Below are 18,759 nucleotides of genomic sequence, written 5' to 3'. Positions count from 1 at the left end.
AATTAAATAGAATAAATTTATAACAAGTGCGAGATTAAATCTATGAAATTCTGAGCCCCCAAAAGCTGTTTCTTTGACCAGTTGGTAATACAGCCTGATTAACTGTATCAAAACAACCTAAAGAAGTTCTCAGTGTTTCATTCACCAGTGCCGGAATATGTCAGATTCTTGCGTCAGCTGTTGGAAACATGTGTTGCCAGATGTTGTATTTCTAACTGTATGCCACTGTTTTCTGTCCAGCTTGCACAGCCTGTTAGACGGTAAGGCAGCCTGTTATATTTGCATAACGTACCTCTTTCATCTGAGGCCTTTGCAACAGTGCCCTCCACTGCGAGCGAGGCGGGACACAACACGGATTTCCCAACACTTAGCGTCACTTGTGTCTGGCCTCAGATCCAATAGAGAGAGAGGAATACAGTGCGTAGACAGCCTGTTCTCTGCTAGTCTGAAGCTCCATCTTAATTAGAAAGGGGGTTTAAACCGGGTGAAAACAAGAGAACGGGCACCGGATGTGACAAGCTATTATTTTCGCCTGAGCGTTAAATCCTCAGGGCGCTCTAGAGTAGCACTAGTGATGGCTTTGGGCGTTTATAACAAAAAGTGAAGTCGCCTACGTGAGGAAATCGGTGCTGGTTAGCATCAAGCTAGCTAGTAAGGGGGGAGGGGCGGGGTGTTGGAGGATTTTTTTTTCCGCAGCCCAAGTTGTTTGTTTATGTTATTCCACACGGATATGTCCTCGTCAAACCAAGGTAAAGTACAGTAAAAGTCATGGCGGCAGCTTAGGCACATAGCCCCATGCAACTGTTAATCGTTAGATGGCGTTTAGTCATGGTTAACTAAAGCGGACACTTTGCCAAAGAGCGTGACAGCAACAGCTAAAGTTAGCTAAGTTAGCGTAGCAGCAATGTTAGCTGGTTATTGCATAAGTGCTGGTATGCTCACATGCTAGCCTGCTACCAGTGGCTAAATTAGCGACTAGTTAACTTTGAAAATTTACTCTCTTGTAATATTGTGATATATATAAATGTAATTTAATTTAAATCTGAGTTCAAATTTGAGTTTCCTGATACCAAAGCCGCGGTTGTTTTCTTAGGATGTTATGTTTCTTTTATATATAATATTGCTCACAGTGTTAATAGCTGTAGCTTTACGTGTAGCTACCTTTAACTTTAGAGCACTGCCATGGTTGTCTTTGCCCTCTGTAGTTGTAGTCTGGCATCACAAATAAAATGATTATTATTATAATAATAGCTTTATTTATAAAGCACTTATCAAACAAAGTACAAAGTGCTGTACAGTAAAAAGGGAAACATTTTAAATAAATAAAACCGGGGCAAATATAAAATTACCAAAACACAAAGTATATATACATCAAGTGACATAGATGGAAAATACGGTTTATACTAAAAGGAGTTTAACATCTCAGTATTAGGCAATTTGATAAAAATGCATTTTAAGATGACACTGAGTCAGACAGCTTTATTTCCTTCAGTTGGTCATTCCAGAATATGACCTGAAATATGATTCATAGATTGGAAAATAAAGTCAGTGTGAGCTGGGTTTTTTTTTTTTTTTTTTTGATTATTTGTCATCCAAGAGTAGTTTAGTTTTTTATCAGATTTTGGCAAAGTAAAACATCATCTGTCATCTCTGCTTCATTGTTCCACTTTGTGCCTCTGTGTTATTAATAGAGTTACCAGACCCAAGTCTGGGTATGGGGGCAAGTGGGACCCAAACAAGCGGTGGGGCTGTTGTACCAAAAGGGGCCAACAAAAGACGAGCTGTGTAAGTGTGTTGGTGGTGAATGTTGTGTGTTCACTATTTGCTGACTGGTGTTCTTTTGGATTTCGTTAAAATTCTTGGAAAAATAATCATCCTCTCCATTTTGCAGTTCAGACTTTGATGATGATGATGAAGGAAGCAAGTTGTTCAAGTATATTGTCTTTTTTTAAAGCCTCTTTTACCTTTTGTATAAAGTATATGCAATATCAAGTGTTTGAATTGTCAGGGCTGCTAAGATAACAAGCTTTGTTTTCTCTGTTTTTCCTCAGGTGTGATGATGAAACAGCAGGCTCCAACAATGACAAAGAGCGCTTTGCCAGGTATGAGGATGGCAGAAATAAATGTGTTTATTGGGGGTGGAGGAGCAATGATACTGTAATAGCCGGCTCTATTTCCTATGTTGCTTGCCCTCTGGTTGTAGCACAATGACCCAGTCCCTGTGCACATTGCGCCTACTGAAGCTGCATAGCCCACGCCCACGGGTGATGGGACAAAAGTTGCTACTTTATTGCTCTCATGGTGTGCTCAATTTCGTTTCCAGTAGCATTATAGCGGCGAACTCAGCGCTTCTCCCAACTTTTTCCTTCAGCCTTGTGCTGACTAAAGGGCAATACCTTGCTTAAGAGCAGATATCTCCTTTCAGCGCTGCAGCAAGAACAGCGGCAGCAACACCTCCCCCGGCTTCCTACATCAACTGTCACAGGAGTGTGAGATCATCACGGCTCCTCAGCATCACCAGGGGGCTGCTGCTGTGGGCAAGCTCACATCTCCACTCCACCAGAGTTTTGTACATACCCGATTTACTGAACACAGCCACAATGTAATGGGGGGTCCCCTGCCTAGGGCAATGGGTGCTGCACACAGAGCTGGTCTAATAGGTTTGGTGCAGGTTTGGCAGAGCCAAGGTGGACCTCTATGCAGCATTGGGCAATGCCCAGTGCCCCCTTTAGTTTTCCCTTAGCGCTTGGGATTTTCCCCCCATAGGGGTGGATGTATTCTCCCATTACCCTTCGCCCAGATGGCTACTTTCTGCCTGTTCCCCTGATTCCCCAGTTGCTGGACTGTATGAGAGAAGAGTGTCTCACTGTCATCCTTGTAGACTGGCAGGCTGGCAGGCCAGCTCTGGGAGCTCCCAAAGCGTGCAGACACTCTGTCTCAGGCCAACGGGATGATCCACAGACCCTCAGTTCTGCTTCAGCACCTGTGGGTCTGGCCCCTGAGAGGGAGTGCCTAGCTGACCAGGGTTTCTCGCCCCGGATGGTAGCAACCATTCAGGGTGCAAAACAGGTTTACACCACTTCCTCTTGTGTTGCCAAGTGATCATCATTTCAGCGATGGTGCTTGGATAGGGGTGTCTCTGCTCCTTTCTACCCTCTTGCTCCGGTTCTGTCTTTTCTTCAGTCCCTCATGGACTTATCCTTTAGCATGGTGAAGACATACGCTACCACGATCTATTCATGCAGTCATTGGGATGAGTTCTGTTTTTAGTCATCCTCTTCTGAAATGTTTCTTAAGGGGTGTGAGGCAACAGCATCCTTTTTCATGCACAGAGGCCTCTCTCTGGGATCTTTCTCTGGTCCTCCGTGCCTTGGCGGCGCCACTGTATCAGGTCCCCCTCTGGCTCCGGTCATGGAAGACGGCGCTTTTCTTAGCCCTTACCAGAGTGAGATACCTCTCTTTCCTTTCAGTCTCCCCTGAGTGTCTCTCAATCCGCGGAGACCTCAGTATGGCTTTTCTCTGACCTAATCCTGCCTTCATGCCCAAGTGCATTACCAGTTCTTTCAGAACGATATTCATAACGCTGGAAAGTTTCTGTTCACCCTATCCCACCCTGTATACCCACCCTGGCTATCTTCGAGACATTTCACGCCCCTTACTTTCCAGTTCAGTGCTTTCTGCCCCCCTGAGTGCACACTTTGGTGATGATAAGTTTGTCTTGTCTCTCTATCCTGTTCTCCAGGCCCTCTGCGACCTCATCGTGTGCTTGGCACACCCCTCCCCTGTAATTTTTTCCTCTCTCTTTCTGCTCTCCCTCTGTCTGCTGGTGAATTCACAGGTGTGAACCCCTCACCTATTGCCTTTTACAGTTCGGGTTGGTCCAGCTGTGAAGCAGGTTTCTGTTTTTTCTTTCCAAGCTGCTTTAGGGTAAAAGTGGAATGTTAACTACATACGGGTTTAGCATGTGATTTAATATGCTACAGCCAGAGGGCAAGCAACATAGAAAATAGAACGATGGTTAGGTATTGTAACCCTAGCTTCTATGTTCTTCCATGTTGTGCAGCCCTCTGGCTTTTTTGGGCTCCACTAGTAGCTGTTGCTGGCTGAACGAAAAAGTTTAGTTTGAGGGAAGAGTGCTACACTTGCCACTCTTTTATTGTGCGACTGCGGGCGTAATTGAGCGCACGATGAGAGCGATAAAGTAGCAACTTTTGGCCCAGTCACCGGTGGGCGTAGACTGTGCTGCTTCAGTTGGGGCAGTGCACAAAGGGATTGGTTCATTATGTGCAGCCCTATGGCTGCGCAACATATTCATAGAAGCTAGGGTTACAATATGTAACAATCATTTTCAACATACTGCTCTAGTTTTTTTTGTTTTGTTTTTTCCTTTTACAATTTTTATTTTTAGGCCTGTGTTTTAGTCGGTTGGTTTCATTTCCAGGTTTTTGGAAGAAGATCAGAGTTTTGCAGATAAGGAAAAACTAGCCAGGTATGGCCAGTATTACTGTAGAAGGTTCGCTCTCCTGCTTGTAAACATATCAGTATTGAATGCACGGATCAGATACTATCCTATCCTGCTGGGACAGCAACACATTGTCATTTTGAAAGCATAAAATTATTGGTATATTTCACTTCTTTGTGCATCTGTTTTCGTGCCTGACAGAATGTTATGCCTCTTGGCAAAAGGTGGTTGTCTATGTTTACCCTCTCGTGTGTTATGTATAACTAACTGATGAACTGTGTATGTGTTAGGGATGTCTTTCACTTTGGTAATCCCTTGCTTTTGAGCATCCTCCCCAGATATCCAAGTGGTCTTTCTCTTCCTGCACTTGCTGTCTTTCGTTACACGAGCTGGCCTTAAAAGACCAGACTTTCCTGCATTTTAACTATTTAGCCAGATAATCGACTGCACATCCGTGGTTTGTGCGTTGATTACTTCTCCCACCTTCTCTCATTTTCAACCCTCCTCTGTTTGACATAGTTACATTGCAACATTAACTCTAAACTCTGATCCATGTTCCCCACTTGCCTGTCTGTTCTCCCCATGTCAATCCCTCTCGGACTCTGCCTCCCTCCTTCGTTTCTTTACTCCAGGGAGAATCACAGTGAGATTGAGAGGCGGAGGCGGAATAAGATGACGGCCTACATCACAGAATTATCAGACATGGTGCCGACCTGCAGCGCATTAGCTCGGAAACCAGACAAACTAACCATCCTACGAATGGCTGTGTCCCATATGAAGTCTCTGAGAGGAAGTGGGAATACCAATGTAGATGGATCATACAAACCTTCCTTTCTCACTGATCAGGTATGACCAACTTAAACAGAGAACTATAGGAAAGAAGGGAAAGTCCAAAGTGAAATAAGCATCACCAAATTTACTGAGCTGGGTTTAAAAGTTTTGCTGATGGCAGATTAACTAAAGGCAACAAATGTTGAAAAGCCAGTATTGCTTTTGTAGATGCCAACAAAATTATTTAGGTCTTACAGTTATAATGTAGCTGACCCTACCCCTATGTGAACTAATTGGGAATAAACCAAAGTAGGGAAAATTCTCATAGTGTCTGAAGGTCAGTTGCTATTAATAATAATTTTTTTGTATTTAACTGCTTTTGATTATGCATTGACTGACTGTAAGTGTGCCTGCTGTGCCTTTCAACCTTGGGATGACACTCCTTGCTGACAGCTGAAAACAAGGATCTGTAGATACCTTCACGGAAGTAGCACATGTGAACATATGCCTTCTTAGTCAGTGGTCCAAAAGCAAATGTGGTTTTCTAAATCTTAAGAAAAGTGGGTAATTGCAAGGAGGGAAAATATCTGTCATCTCTACAGTACTATATGCTATCTGATTGTAGGAGCTAAAGCACCTCATCCTGGAGGCAGCTGATGGCTTCCTGTTCGTGGTGTCGTGTGAGACAGGTCGCATTGTTTACGTCTCTGACTCCCTTACACCTGTCCTGAACCAGTCACAGTCTGACTGGCTTGGGTCCTCGCTTTATGAGCAGCTCCACCCAGATGACACAGAAAAGCTCAGGGAACAGCTCTCCACTGCAGAGAATAACAACACAGGTACACACACAGTACACACACAGGCAAATATAGATATGTTCATATCAGCAGTACACCCGGGATATACTTAATCAAGTCTGTTTGCAGGGAGGATGTTGGACTTAAAAACAGGAACAGTGAAAAAGGAAAGCCAGCAATCATCAGCCAAAATGAGTATGGGAGCCCGAAGATCATTCATCTGCAGAATGAGGTGTAACTTATACTAAATTTAATTATACAATATATTATATTAAAATGTGTGCAAGGAAACGTACCGAAAGGTATTCATGTAGTGGCCCATTCCTGTGTGCAGGTGTGGCTCGTGTCCAGTGGAACCATTGTCAATGAACAGGCTTAACTTCCTTAGAAATAGAAACAGGTAACCAAAGCAAAACAATTTTTCTTTTATAACTGCTTTTTAAATTGCATTGGGATTACTGTACATTAGCATACACAGGGACGGTTAGTTGCGTTTCCCAAGAACAATATTTTTAAAATATCAGTGTATTTTAAATTTTTTTTTTTTTTTTTTTTTTTTTCTAAACTTTAGGAATGGTTTGGGTGCACCCAAGGAAGGGGAGCCTCAGTATGTAGTGGTTCACTGTACAGGATACATAAAGTCTTGGCCTCCTGCAGGTAGCAATACAATTTTTGTGATAATTTGCGTTAAGACCCCTTTGTTATATATGCCACCAAAATAGTAAGGATGTTTAATTTAATAAACTATTTTATAACTTACATTTTGTGGCCCATGTAATTGCGGTATCTGAATTTTTGTGTTTTAGGTGTATCATTAACAGATGATGAGGCAGACAACACTCAGGGGAGTCGCTACTGTCTAGTTGCCATTGGGAGATTACAGGTATGAATGTCTTTTTATAAAGAGACGTTATAAAGTCCAAATCACTTGTTACTAATTATATGTTCTTTATTGAGTAGTATTGAGGTGACACAAAGGAGAAAGTCTTTATTCATGGAACATCTGATAATGATTCGACACTTTTATGCAGTTTGTGTTTCCAACCAACAGATGTTATCTTAGTCTTAAAAGCTTATATAATATGTATTACAAGTGAAGTTTGTCATTTTCATTTGTTTTATTTTGCACCATTGCTTAGTGGTAAAAGACTTAATTGTTCTCATAACATTTCAAAGAGAATCCCGATTTAGGATCTCATTCTAGTGAGGATAGGATCTAACTCTAGGATGGGTCTAGGATCTAACCACATAACATCCGCTGTCATCCTGAGGGAGAACAGACTTATCTCTGTTAGCTGTGTGGTAGTTATACCACTTGCTCTGTTGTCTGTAGCCATTCTATTCATGTTGTTGTTCACTTTGGAGGACTTGCTTGGAGGACTTTGAGTTGAAATGTGTTTATGTTAACGTTTTATTGGATATTAAAATTTACCTTGCAATTATTACCATAATAAATGTGTTGTAATTTGCATTGCTTTCAAAATATAGGCCTACATACAGCCAACAAGTTTATCCTTTGTCACAATCACTGTCAGTAGTTTTCGTCTTTCCTGAAAAAGTCAGTTTTTGCACAGTTAAGATTATTTTGTCACTGTACAGTTAGATGTAAGTGTCACCATCAGTACTGAGCTAAGCTGTAAATGATCCCCCCATCCTTGGAGTCCAGACTCCAAGTTCAAACTCCAAAGTTTGGAAGTCCAATTCCTGTGTATACTCTGTATTGAGAAACACTTACAGTTATTGTAGAAAGTGTACATTTATTTTCACTTTGGTTTAGAGCTATTAAATATTACAGTCTTCACTTGCATGCATCATTGACAGGCTTTAATTTTTACTCAGAACAGTGGATTTTGCCTTTTTCTCTCTCTTCTGCTTCTTCTTTGTCTTCGTCTTTGTCTACTTCTGCAGGTGACATGTTGCCCGGGTGACACAGATATAAACAGTATCAGTGTTCCAGTTGAATTCATCTCACGCCATAATTGCCAGGGCATGTTCACCTTTGTAGACCACCGCTGCTTGACTGCTGTCGGTTACCAGCCCCAGGTAAGCACCACAGCTGGTCAAAATGTCACAACTATCCCCAAATTTTTGTGGGACAGTAGTTTGTATTAATATCATCCGAGCTAATGGGGTTTTCTGAATCTGCTGTGTCACAGGAGTTACTGGGGAAAAATATTCTTGAGTTTGCCCACCCTGAAGACCAGGGGTTACTGAGAGACAGCTTCCAACAGGTTAGACTATCTGAATATGCGCATCTTTTTAAGAACTTCTTTCTGTATCTGTTGATTGTACTAGTAATGAGTTTACACACATTTATAATGGAAGTACACCAGTTTAAGGTTACACACCCGTGTAATTGAGCATTAGAAAATTACACGTCTTGTTCTTCTTTGGCACCTAACTTTACTTTAACTGTACTTACGGTTTTACTTAACTGTATGGATTTGGATGTGTAGAAGAGGCTAATGTCACCCGAAGATTTCTTTTTTTTTTTTTTTTTTTTTTTCATTGTTAGTGATCCCATTTAAGTAACTGGGTTATTGTTGGCTTTCTGCAATAACTTATTTTCCATGTAAATTAGAAACTTATTTTTCTAAGTGTAGGTAAAGTAAAACAGATTTCCATCGACAATTTCGTTAAAAGATGATATCACATTTCTATCTGCTGTTATAATATTCACATTTCCACAACAAAATTTTAATTGAGGAACATATTACTGTGACTGCAGTGTTGCGGAATGATTGAAAAGGTCATTACACTTTGTATTCAGCAATGTAAGTCAAATTAGAACTGAAACTGGTGTCCAGTATCAACTAGAGGTCTAAACTACTTAGTTTCTACAGCTGAATAGTTGACTGATTCAAACTGTTTTGTCCATGATCACTTGTCAGATTTTAAATTTATCTTATATTCCTGTATTAATGTATTTTCTTGTGGGCATGTAAACCCCCTGATCATGAAAAGAACACAATATGACAGTTTGAAAGGCTGAAATTGTGTCCTCAGGTGGTGAAGTTGAAGGGCCAGGTTCTGTCTGTTATGTTTCGGTTTCACACCAAATCAAGAGAGTGGATCTGGATGAGAACCAGCTCCTTTACGTTTCAGAACCCATTTTCAGAGGAGATAGAGTACATCATCTGTACCAACGTCAATGTCAAGTGAGTCACTTTTTATTGGGTAATTTTTTTTAATTTATTTTTTGTGATTATGTAATATGATTACACAACTACATGGCTCATAATGAAACTATTGACTGTTGAGAAATGTGACTGTTGGGGAAACTCCCTCTGTCTGAATGCTTACTTATCACCCTCAATCCTGACTTCCTTCCACACCCTTACCAAAGCCCCTTTTAATAAATCATGCACTAATTCCTCTCTCCCTACTCCTCTCCTCTGTACCCACTTCTGATTGTGGGGCAGTAGAAACTCGACTCAGGAGCCCCTCACTCCCATCTCCTCCCCAGGGGGTTCACTGCCCCCATCCTTGAGTCAGAGCAGCCCAAGTGGCCCTTCTGTAGTGCTCAGCCCGAGGCAGTTGGCCACCAGGTGAGACCAGGCCTGACCTGTCTATTGTCCCCATTCACGGGAGAACAGGGGCTGCTTCTTCATGGGAACCTACTGCTGTTTGTAGCAACCTACAGTCCTTGTATTGTTGTTGTCATTTCACACTTCAGCAGTTATTTTCCATTTATCATTTGTAAAATAGTCCTGTTCTCTGATTAACAGCAGGTTTTAACATTCTTTTCCTGTAGGGAGTAATAAAGAGATCAACCTTTAAACAGGTGGTGTAGCATGGTACTATTTTGTGTTTATATAACCGGCCTTTCTCATCACTCTTCCCTCTCCTTTCTTTTTTTGTTGCCATGGTAACAGGTGGTGGGTTGATAACTATATTGTCAGCAGGTGTTTGGGAATTCTTGCTCAACTGTGGAAAGCATGTAAATGGAAATAAGGCCGTCTTAAATTGATGTAAAATCAACACTTTCTCCCTCCTTTTTTTTTTTTTACCAGGCAGTTACAGCAACAGCAGGCCGAACTGGAGGGTGGTGGGAACAGAGATGGTCTTTATGAAGCTGCACAAATCTCCCTCCCACAGGTGTGTGTGTGTGTGTGTGTGTGTGTGTGTGTGCGTGCGCGTGCATGCATTCAGTTGATTAAAGTATAGATTTTCTTTTAGGTCGCTTAGGTCTTTAATGTCTTGCTGTTTTTATCATCTTTTTATAGAAGCAGTGGCAGGATGTTGATTATTTTCCAGCAGGATAACAGAACTGGATGTTGGAACAGTTGCATTATCACAGCTTTGAAACATGTTCACTGTAGCACTTATCTAAAAAGGTGTTTAGCCTCGATCCATTCCTAAAATTGCATGTAATGACTAGAATCATACCATTTGTTAAAAATTCTCAAAACCTTTTGTCATAACTATGCATGCACAACTATGTAGTTAACTAGCTTTAAATGTTTGGTTCACAAATGTTTTTTTCACAGTAACTAAACCCTTGATTCACAAAACTGTGGTTACATTGGGCTTCGTCGCAGGAAAAAAAGACGGTCACCAGTGACAGAACAGCCTCATCAAAAGCCCAAATTGGTTCTAACTCTTACCATTAAGCCTTTCTTATAGAACTTTTAAAATAATCAAAAAATCCTTCGTCCCTTATATGGTTTTTCTTTGCTTCTTTACTGGATCTCTTGTGTTAAATAGCCTTGCAGTTGTCTTTCCTGCTATGGCTGCACCCTCCATCTTTTGTAAATGTCATTATTTTAACAGACATAACGTTGTAAGAATTGTATGGGTATTTGGTAGTTTAAGAGTTTGAGAGACCAGGAAGCACCAAATATATTTATATTGAGGCATTAAGGAATTGTTTAGTTCAAGCAATTTAACTTCAAGGTTGAGGAAATTAAAGGTCAAAAGTTGAGTTAATTCTTCACTTATTTGTGTGAGTTTGGAGTGTGATTGCTAATTAATAATTGTGGTGGTCCTCAGATGCCAGTGCAGCCAGTGACAGCAGCAGGGCCTGACCACAGCAAGAGCCATGAAAAGCCAGAGCTCTTCTCTTCGCTTTTCCAGGGTCCTGATCCGACCAAGGTTGTGCAGTCCACTTCTGCTCCACCCACACAGATCTATTCTTCTCCCAACAACTTCACTGCTGGCCGTTCTAATGATACATACAGGTATGAAGTATAATGTGTAAACATTTGTGCATGACTTTATGCCAAATCTTTAAACCCTAGACAATACTTCAAACAATATATGGGTAAACTCTTTCATCTTGTTGTCACATGGGAACACCTTAATTATATTTTCGTATCTCTTTGAGTCAGTTTCTAGATAGAGTAACACTTGTCATACCTCTCATACTAACAACGTGACGCACAGCACAGAAATTATCATTTGTAGGTGCCTGTACTTTATCATATTGAGATTTGACTTAATTAGATTATGATTCAGTTATATTATTTATTTGAAATAGGGAGTTAATTAGGATCATTATCTCCTGTAAACTATGGGACCAACCACAGTAACTCCTATAGAGGCATGTTTTTGTAACATATTGGGTTATGTGAAACAAAACCCCATGGAGAGCTCTCAGTCCTGCCGCATCATATAGTCCTCATGAAGTGTATTGGAGAACAAATATTTCCCAGATGTTTTTAAATGGGTGCAGATGCTGGGTTTTGTTGAACTCTTTCAGAAACAGCTAAACTCACTTTTATTCTGACTTTCTAGGATGAGGTCAGTGGGTTTCTATATTTTTGGTATATTTACAAAATTCCACATAAAGTCTAGAACCAACAATAATTTTTGCTTTACTCATTGAATTAAGAACCTTATTTAGCTTATTCTTTTGTAAAAAATCTCCGTTGTAGCAGAAAAATCAATTAAAAACAAAACAGTGAGCCACATCACTGCAATGACATGTTTCTTCATTATGAAAAATAAAATAACCCCCCATTAAAAAAGACTTGCACACATTTACACATGCTTGCTATAATTCTAATTTCTACACATACCTCATATGAGCTCAGAAGTTTCTTGGTATTACAGCTCCTTGTAGCATAAATAAGAATTTCCCATCTTTGGTTTCTGAGGAGTGACTGCAGCTGTACTTCCATTTCTTTTAATTGATTTCTGGGAGTTCAGTGCTTTCTAGTAGCAAATTACCATCTTCCATTGTGTCCATGTATCTGCTCTCTGTTTTTTGAGTAGTCCAGCTCAAAGAAGTACTTTCTTATTAATCTATCCCAGGGGTCTCCAACCTTTTTTCCCTAAGAGCTACTTTTACAAAATGAAAATGGCCGAGAGCTACTCATGTTTTGTACATAGTTTATTTCAATCCAAACAAGTTGTTTTCCTGAACCTTTAAAAATGTTGGTTTCCACAACTCACATTTTGCATTAAAATATCACAAAAAAACATATATGCATTTCTTTTTATTATATTCTGTTACTGGTATGAGACCAGCGTTGGCATGTGCAGTTAATTTCATTTGGAGTCTGGAGACAGTGGAGGGGTGAACATCTCTGCTCTTACTGCAGCTGGGCTGCTCCACGAAGACTGTGAATGCTTTGGGATGTGCAAGGGGCCTATGGCACCATCTGCTGCTCGTAGAGAAGAGTGAGAACGATAGGTGCTTTCACGTCAGAGTCTGCAAAAATCTCAAATAACACCAGAAAACTCACTTTTTTATTTTTATTTTTTATTTTTTTACTAAATGTAGTGACAACACCACTAAGTTGGCAACACTGATCACCACTGGCTCATCAAGCTTGACAGCAGAGCATTGTTTAATTGACAAATAATTGTCAGCTAATCCTTTTGTGTAAGAAGGGGGCGGGACACCTCATAAACAAATTTACAAAAAAGCTCTCTGTGATGCCAGAACAACATATTAATCATTATTAATAGAAGAAAACAAGAACAACCCCTAGTTTATGTTCAGCACTGTAGCCAGGCTGACTAAGAGACATAGTTCTGTTGAGCCTAGTATTCCCTTATCTCTAAGCAGCAATGACTTCATGACTTTCTTTATGAATAAAATTGTAGCTATTACAGAAAGTATTACAGATAGATCTTCACGTACAACAGTGCTAGAATCCTCAATAACGCCCCTATCCCTCTTAGACTGCTTTTTACCCATAGATCTTGCTGAGCTAACTTCAATTATTACCTCATCTAAACCAACAACTGCCTGCTAGACCCTATTCCAACTAGACTGCTCAAGGAAGCTTTACCCTTAATAGATATGTTCGTATTAGATATCATCAATCTATCTTTAGAAACAGGCTATGTACCACAGGCCTATAAGGTAGCTGTAATTAAACCACTATTTAAAAAAAACCTGCCTTGGTGTTTTAGACAATTACAGACCAATATCCAATCTACCCTTTATTTCTAAAATCCTTTAAAAAGTAGTTGCAAAACAATTATGTGACCACCTTTACAGGAATAATTTGTATGAAGACTTTCAGTCAGGATTTAGAAGAGGATTTAAAAGAAACACCACTGGTAAAAGTCACCAACGATCTTGGCATCAGATAATAGACTAGTTTCTATACTCAGATCTCAGTACTGCATTCGATACTAATGATCACAACATTTTATTACAGACACTGGAACATGAAATTGGGATTAAAGGAACTGCACTAGGTTGGTTTAAAACTTATCTATCTGATAGACTACAATTTGTTCATGTTAATGATGAATCCTCCATGCACACAAATTTTAGCTATGGAGCTCCACAAGGCTGTGTGTTAGGACCAATACTTTTTACTTTATATATGTCTCCTTTAGGCAACATTATTAGAAAACACTCCATAAATTTCCATTGTTATGCTGATGATACCCAGCTATATCTATCTATGGAACCGGAAGGAAAAACATCAGTTAATCAAGCTTCAAGCATGCCTACAAGACCTAAAGGGCATGATGTCCCACAATTTTTTACTTCTAAACTCAGACAAAACTGAAGTCATAGTGATTGGGCACAAAAATCTCAGAAATATGATGTCCAACCATATCATTACTCTAGATGGCATAAGTCTGACCTCCAGTACTACTGCAAGGAACCTTGGAGTTATTTTTGATATGGATTCCTCTTTTTGGGGGGGGGGGTTCCCTCTATACATCTTTATAGTCTTGACTTTATTCTGTAAAGTGCCTTGAGATTACTTTGTTGTGAATTGGCGCTATATAAATAAAGTTGAATTGAATTGACATTTATGAATTTGATTGTAGGATTAATTAACCCTTTGGTGAGCTACTTGGAAAGTGGCTAGCAAGTTATGTGTTGGAGACCCCTGATCTACTCGATTCAACAATCTCTTCTTGTTTATCAGACTCTCTCCCAGACATTGTAAATGTCAATCGGTCGTGTTGTGTATGGTGAGAAGCAGTAGCATTATAACAGTTAAGTCACATGCAACACAAATAACTTATTCTTTCTTCATAGAATGTTTAAAAAAAAAAAAAAAAAGGTTGTCTTTAGCCCTTTTAAAAATATTGCTATTTTCATGACAAACAAATATGTGATCCTGTGCAGCATTTGGATGGTTTTTGAACAATGGATTTATATGGAACAGACAAACAAGTTAAATAAGATGCTTGAGTCAAAGATGCTAATATAAGTAAATGCTACTTTTGAGATCTTTTGAAAATATCCACATAGAAGGCTACTGGCACTCTCCTTTAAATGCTATAACATCCAGCTTTCTAATATGTCGAACATTGGGATTAGTTTCTATTTACTTTCTGTAGACAACCATGTAACTCTCACTATCTTCACTCTTTTCAGCAGGCCAGTCACGATGGCTCCACAGATGGTACAACCAGCCCACTCAGCAGGACAGATGCTTTCTCAGATGTCTCGTCAGAATGGAGCCCCACAGTCAGTCGCTCCCTCCAACACTGGCAGCCCCCTCCATGGAGGACCAGCAGGAGGATGGCCTGGAGCTGGAGTGGGAGCCAGACCCCAATTTAATAACCAGGTGCAACAGGACTCGGTTTAATTGTTTTTTTTAAGTCAATTTTCCTTATAGGGAGAGTTGATGATTACTCAATGAACATTAATCCTACATACCAGTAAATAAACTGAGTTACTCTTTGTTTGGAACAAAAGGTGGCTCCTCCGGCAGCAAAGACCATGTCTCCTCAGTTTTCTGCAATGGGAGGATTTGGAGGTGGCTCTTCCAACTCTTTTGGCCAAATGCCTACAGGTGCTGCTCCCACCTCTACCAGTGGTGCAAACTATTCTCAGATTAATGTTCGTGCAAGTCTCAACACCAATGGTTATGGTAGGTTGTCTGCATATCGGTTTAAATCACTGTGCTCTGTGTTGCACTACCTCTTACCTCTCTTTTCTGTTTCAGATGGTTCTCAGGGTGCAGCACAGTTCCCCTCTCGAGCAGTAGAGGCAGTGTGGCCTCAGTGGCAGGGCCAGCAGCAGCACTCGCAGAACAATGCAGAGCAGCATCCTCATGCTCAGGGCAACCAGCAAGACATGTTTCCTGTGAGTAATGCAAGATTAGCTTCTCCAATAAATATTGCTTTTCTTCTCTCTTTCTGTTTGTTTAAAATTCTTGTTTTTGTCTCATCTGATTCAGGATGTGTTATCTATGCTGGACCAGCCGGCTAACTTCAACAGTGATGATTTTGAGATCCCTATCTACCCTTCGTTTAACGAATGACCTGGTGCACACTTGTCTGCTGGTCTGTCCTTCAGTCTCCCTTATATTTCGCTTTTGTGCTCCTATTTTTCTCCTACTCCTGACAGTAGCACTCTTCTCTTGCTTTGCATGGTACAAATTGCACTGCCACATACTGGTCAAAGATGGAGGGATATGTCTGCCTACAGATACAGTATATAGGAGAGGAAAATAAAGGAATTGCTTCTGACTTAAAGAAGAACCTTTAGTTAGCACTGCCCAAAGCCCAATAACCTATATAAAATAACACAATCACACAGCCACACTTGAATAAACTGCACAGAAACACTCTGGGGAATAAAATATAGACAAGAAGTCTATGTACACAAAGGCCTTCAATTATAACGTGTTCCGTGTTATTCTTCAAGCATTGATGGAGTTACTTTTGCTGTTTTGCCCTTTATCGTTTATATGAATTACTTTTCCTTTGAGCCATAACCACTACTGTTTGTGCTGACCACAGTCAGTTCTAAATCGACAGCAAGTCTCTGCATGCCATCACCACTTTCATAGAGAACTTCTGCAACATGTAGATTTATACAGATTACACTTTGTTTTATGTACATTGCTGGATTCACCTAAAACTTTTAATTATTTTTTCTTTTCAGGAACATGACCATGCTTTTTTTCCTTCACTGAATGTTGTACTTTCATGACACAGTTTTACAATAGTTACATTGTCTAGGTGCCCATTGGAAATATTCAATCTATTTTTTATTGCCTACATAAATATACAAAATGCATCAACTCTAACAGTTTGTAGTGTTTTTGACTTGCTGGGTTTACTTCTTTCTGTCACTCTGTACCATGTATGGCCTTTTTGTACTTCTTTTATACAACAAAATTAAGTCAGCAATAATTAACAAGCAGGAATTGTGTACTTAAAAGCCATTCTTTATTGTTAATAAGGTTTTTGATTATTTTTATTTTAAAATGGAGAGATGTTGCAGTAATTATCTTTCCCAAGTACTTTGTTTTTAAAACCTTTAATGATCTCTCAACTTCTCCATTGCCCTTTTTAATGGTTCAATCAGGGTATTCATAATTAAAATAGGAAAAACAGAGTTATTAAATATGATACATGTGAGAATCTCCCAAAATATATTTGTTTTCAGTGTTTTTTTTGTCTTGTTTGTGAGATTTGGACTGAATGTTTTTGATAAGATTTAGCTTTAGGAAAAAACTTTGGCTATGAAAGGTAATTTAAATTCAAATGTACTGAATTTGTTGAAATTTAACTCTTTTTTTTTTTTTTTTTAAATTCCAGTTTTCCCTTGTTTGTGTCTAACACTCATATTCATGATGACACATTATCAAATGTTGTGTAACTCGTGTATATTCAGTTTTCATCGTCAAAGATGGTCACTGTGTCTTTGTTATTGTTGAAAACCTTTTTGGTTGCTCTGTATCCAGGATGTTTTTCAATAATGTGAACTTTTATCATTCATAGAAACACAAATATATAAAAATACTGTATATGTAAATGTTAAATGAGAAGAAATATTTGGGTTGTTTTTATTAAATTGTTATATTGTCAAAAATAATGGAGTTGGGTTGTAATTTGAGCTTCATAGACTGGTATTTCAAGTAGAGTCAGTCCGCACACATTTACTACTTAATTACCAACTTGTACTGCCTAGTCACACATGCAAGTCATGGGTCTTTCCAGTCAAATCTATGCATAGCTGAAAACTGTACCCAAAACCATAAAAGCCAATTTTGTTTTGATCAACTTGTATCTTTGTTCTTTCCCCATTCTGTCGATTAAGACGCAGAGAGAAGATATCTTTTTGTATCTACTGGGATCAGTTTCAACCCTCGTCTTTCCTCCTCTTTCACAGCTTGGGGGTGAAATCAGATTGAATTAATTAATGCTAGTACTTCTCTGAGATAAGTTTCCTGTGTCAGCTGTGACCTGTTTGGGTTGAACTTGCATGACATGCTGTACGTCTTGTTTTGCCAGACTTGACTCCTCTCAGAGCTGCTGTTGTTTGCACAGAGTCAATTTACTTTTCACTTCTTTGTTTGTATGTGTAGTTCCATTAGAGTACATGTAATTAGCATTTTTTTTTTTTTCTTTTGGGCCAGATCAGTTTCCAACCCCTCTCAAGTAGATTGCCACCAAGGCATCATATCCTCTTTCTCAGCCTTTTTCCTTTACACCTCTTGACCATTCTGAAGTCTGTCCTGTTTGTTTTTTTTTGTTTAAACCTTAGGCTACACCAAAAATCTTGTCCAGGAGCATGTGTAGAAAAAACTGATGGCCTGAATTTTTTTATCCATGCAATGCATTTGCATTAGAAAGCTTGTTCATTGCAACATTTCTCTGCTGTTATGTCATTTATCTACACCTTGTACTGACCAGGCATCCTGTGACTCCTGTTAACGTGTCATCTCTTGTGAAGGTCTGGTCTCCTGGACAGACCAAAGAGATGTGTGGGTGTTCAAGTCTCAGGAACAGTCTTATCGTCACCAAACTCTTTATTAACTATTAATTCAGGACACAGGTGTGTCCACTAGTCCATCTTGTCTTTGAGAGAAGTGTAGGTGTCAATGCAGAGATGAGGACAAGAAAACAAGACAGCGGAAGAAAAAACAGAAGTGTTGGTTTCTCTAAGAGCAGAATGGATTCCCTTTGAGAGGAACTGGGGGCACATTCACTGAAAAATAGGCTGTATTTGGAATAATTACTAAAGAAACAACTTTGATGTTACACACTATAAAGAAGGACGTAAAGGAACAGATAAAACATCTTTATTTGGATTATGCAGATTCATCAACATGGACCCACCAAATAGTTCTATGGCCAGGCTGGATTTGGATGTGGATCTTGGTTTTGCCCTCTTTTTTTTCTTCGTTCTCTGCTTGTTTTTGTTAGTGACCATAGTCCGTTGTGCTCAGATGGTGCTGGACCCTTACAGCGCCATCTCTGTCACTATGTACCAGGAGGAGCAAACAGAGGAATGATGGACACCAGAGACAGTCACAGACAAATTATTACATTATATCATTGCTATCA

The 18,759-nt window shown here is 39.6% G+C and overlaps 1 protein-coding gene across 12 annotated transcripts; it reads left to right on the top strand.

Moving 5' to 3' along the window:
- The first annotated feature begins 403 nt into the window (after positions 1–403).
- On the top strand, positions 404–17,284 carry arnt (aryl hydrocarbon receptor nuclear translocator). Of its 12 annotated transcripts, none has more exons than XM_067509240.1 (21): positions 404–749; positions 1,692–1,785; positions 1,892–1,933; positions 2,052–2,102; positions 4,442–4,489; positions 5,095–5,308; positions 5,859–6,072; positions 6,160–6,262; positions 6,365–6,430; positions 6,602–6,687; positions 6,837–6,913; positions 7,939–8,073; positions 8,187–8,261; positions 9,037–9,188; positions 9,453–9,578; positions 10,044–10,128; positions 11,023–11,210; positions 14,834–15,023; positions 15,155–15,329; positions 15,405–15,544; positions 15,639–17,284. In XM_067509240.1, the coding sequence occupies exons 1-21, from the start codon at positions 713–715 to the stop codon at positions 15,720–15,722; spliced, it is 2,382 nt and encodes a 793-aa protein (XP_067365341.1). In that variant the 5' UTR covers positions 404–712; the 3' UTR covers positions 15,723–17,284. The 12 variants fall into 12 exon arrangements, with proteins under 12 accessions (XP_067365341.1, XP_067365347.1, XP_067365345.1 ...); XM_067509246.1 differs by having other exon boundaries at positions 405–749; positions 14,831–15,023; positions 15,155–15,251; XM_067509238.1 differs by having other exon boundaries at positions 406–749; positions 14,831–15,023.
- Positions 17,285–18,759: the final 1,475 nt, after the last annotated feature.

The sequence above is a fragment of the Channa argus genome, chromosome 7, assembly GCF_033026475.1.
Source record: "Channa argus isolate prfri chromosome 7, Channa argus male v1.0, whole genome shotgun sequence".
NCBI lineage: Eukaryota > Metazoa > Chordata > Actinopteri > Anabantiformes > Channidae > Channa > Channa argus.
Note: the sequence above shows the minus strand (reverse complement) of the source record. Positions and strands in the feature narration are given on the sequence as shown.

Excerpts from the sequence above, each read along its gene's own strand:
- arnt (XM_067509238.1), top strand. The coding sequence starts at position 713 with ATGTTATTCCACACGGATATGTCCTCGTCAAACCAAG. Across the intron at positions 6,914-7,938 it reads TTGCCATTGGGAGATTACAG|GTGACATGTTGCCCGGGTGA; the intron begins GTATGAATGTCT and ends CTACTTCTGCAG. Across the intron at positions 15,330-15,404 it reads TCTCAACACCAATGGTTATG|ATGGTTCTCAGGGTGCAGCA; the intron begins GTAGGTTGTCTG and ends TTTCTGTTTCAG.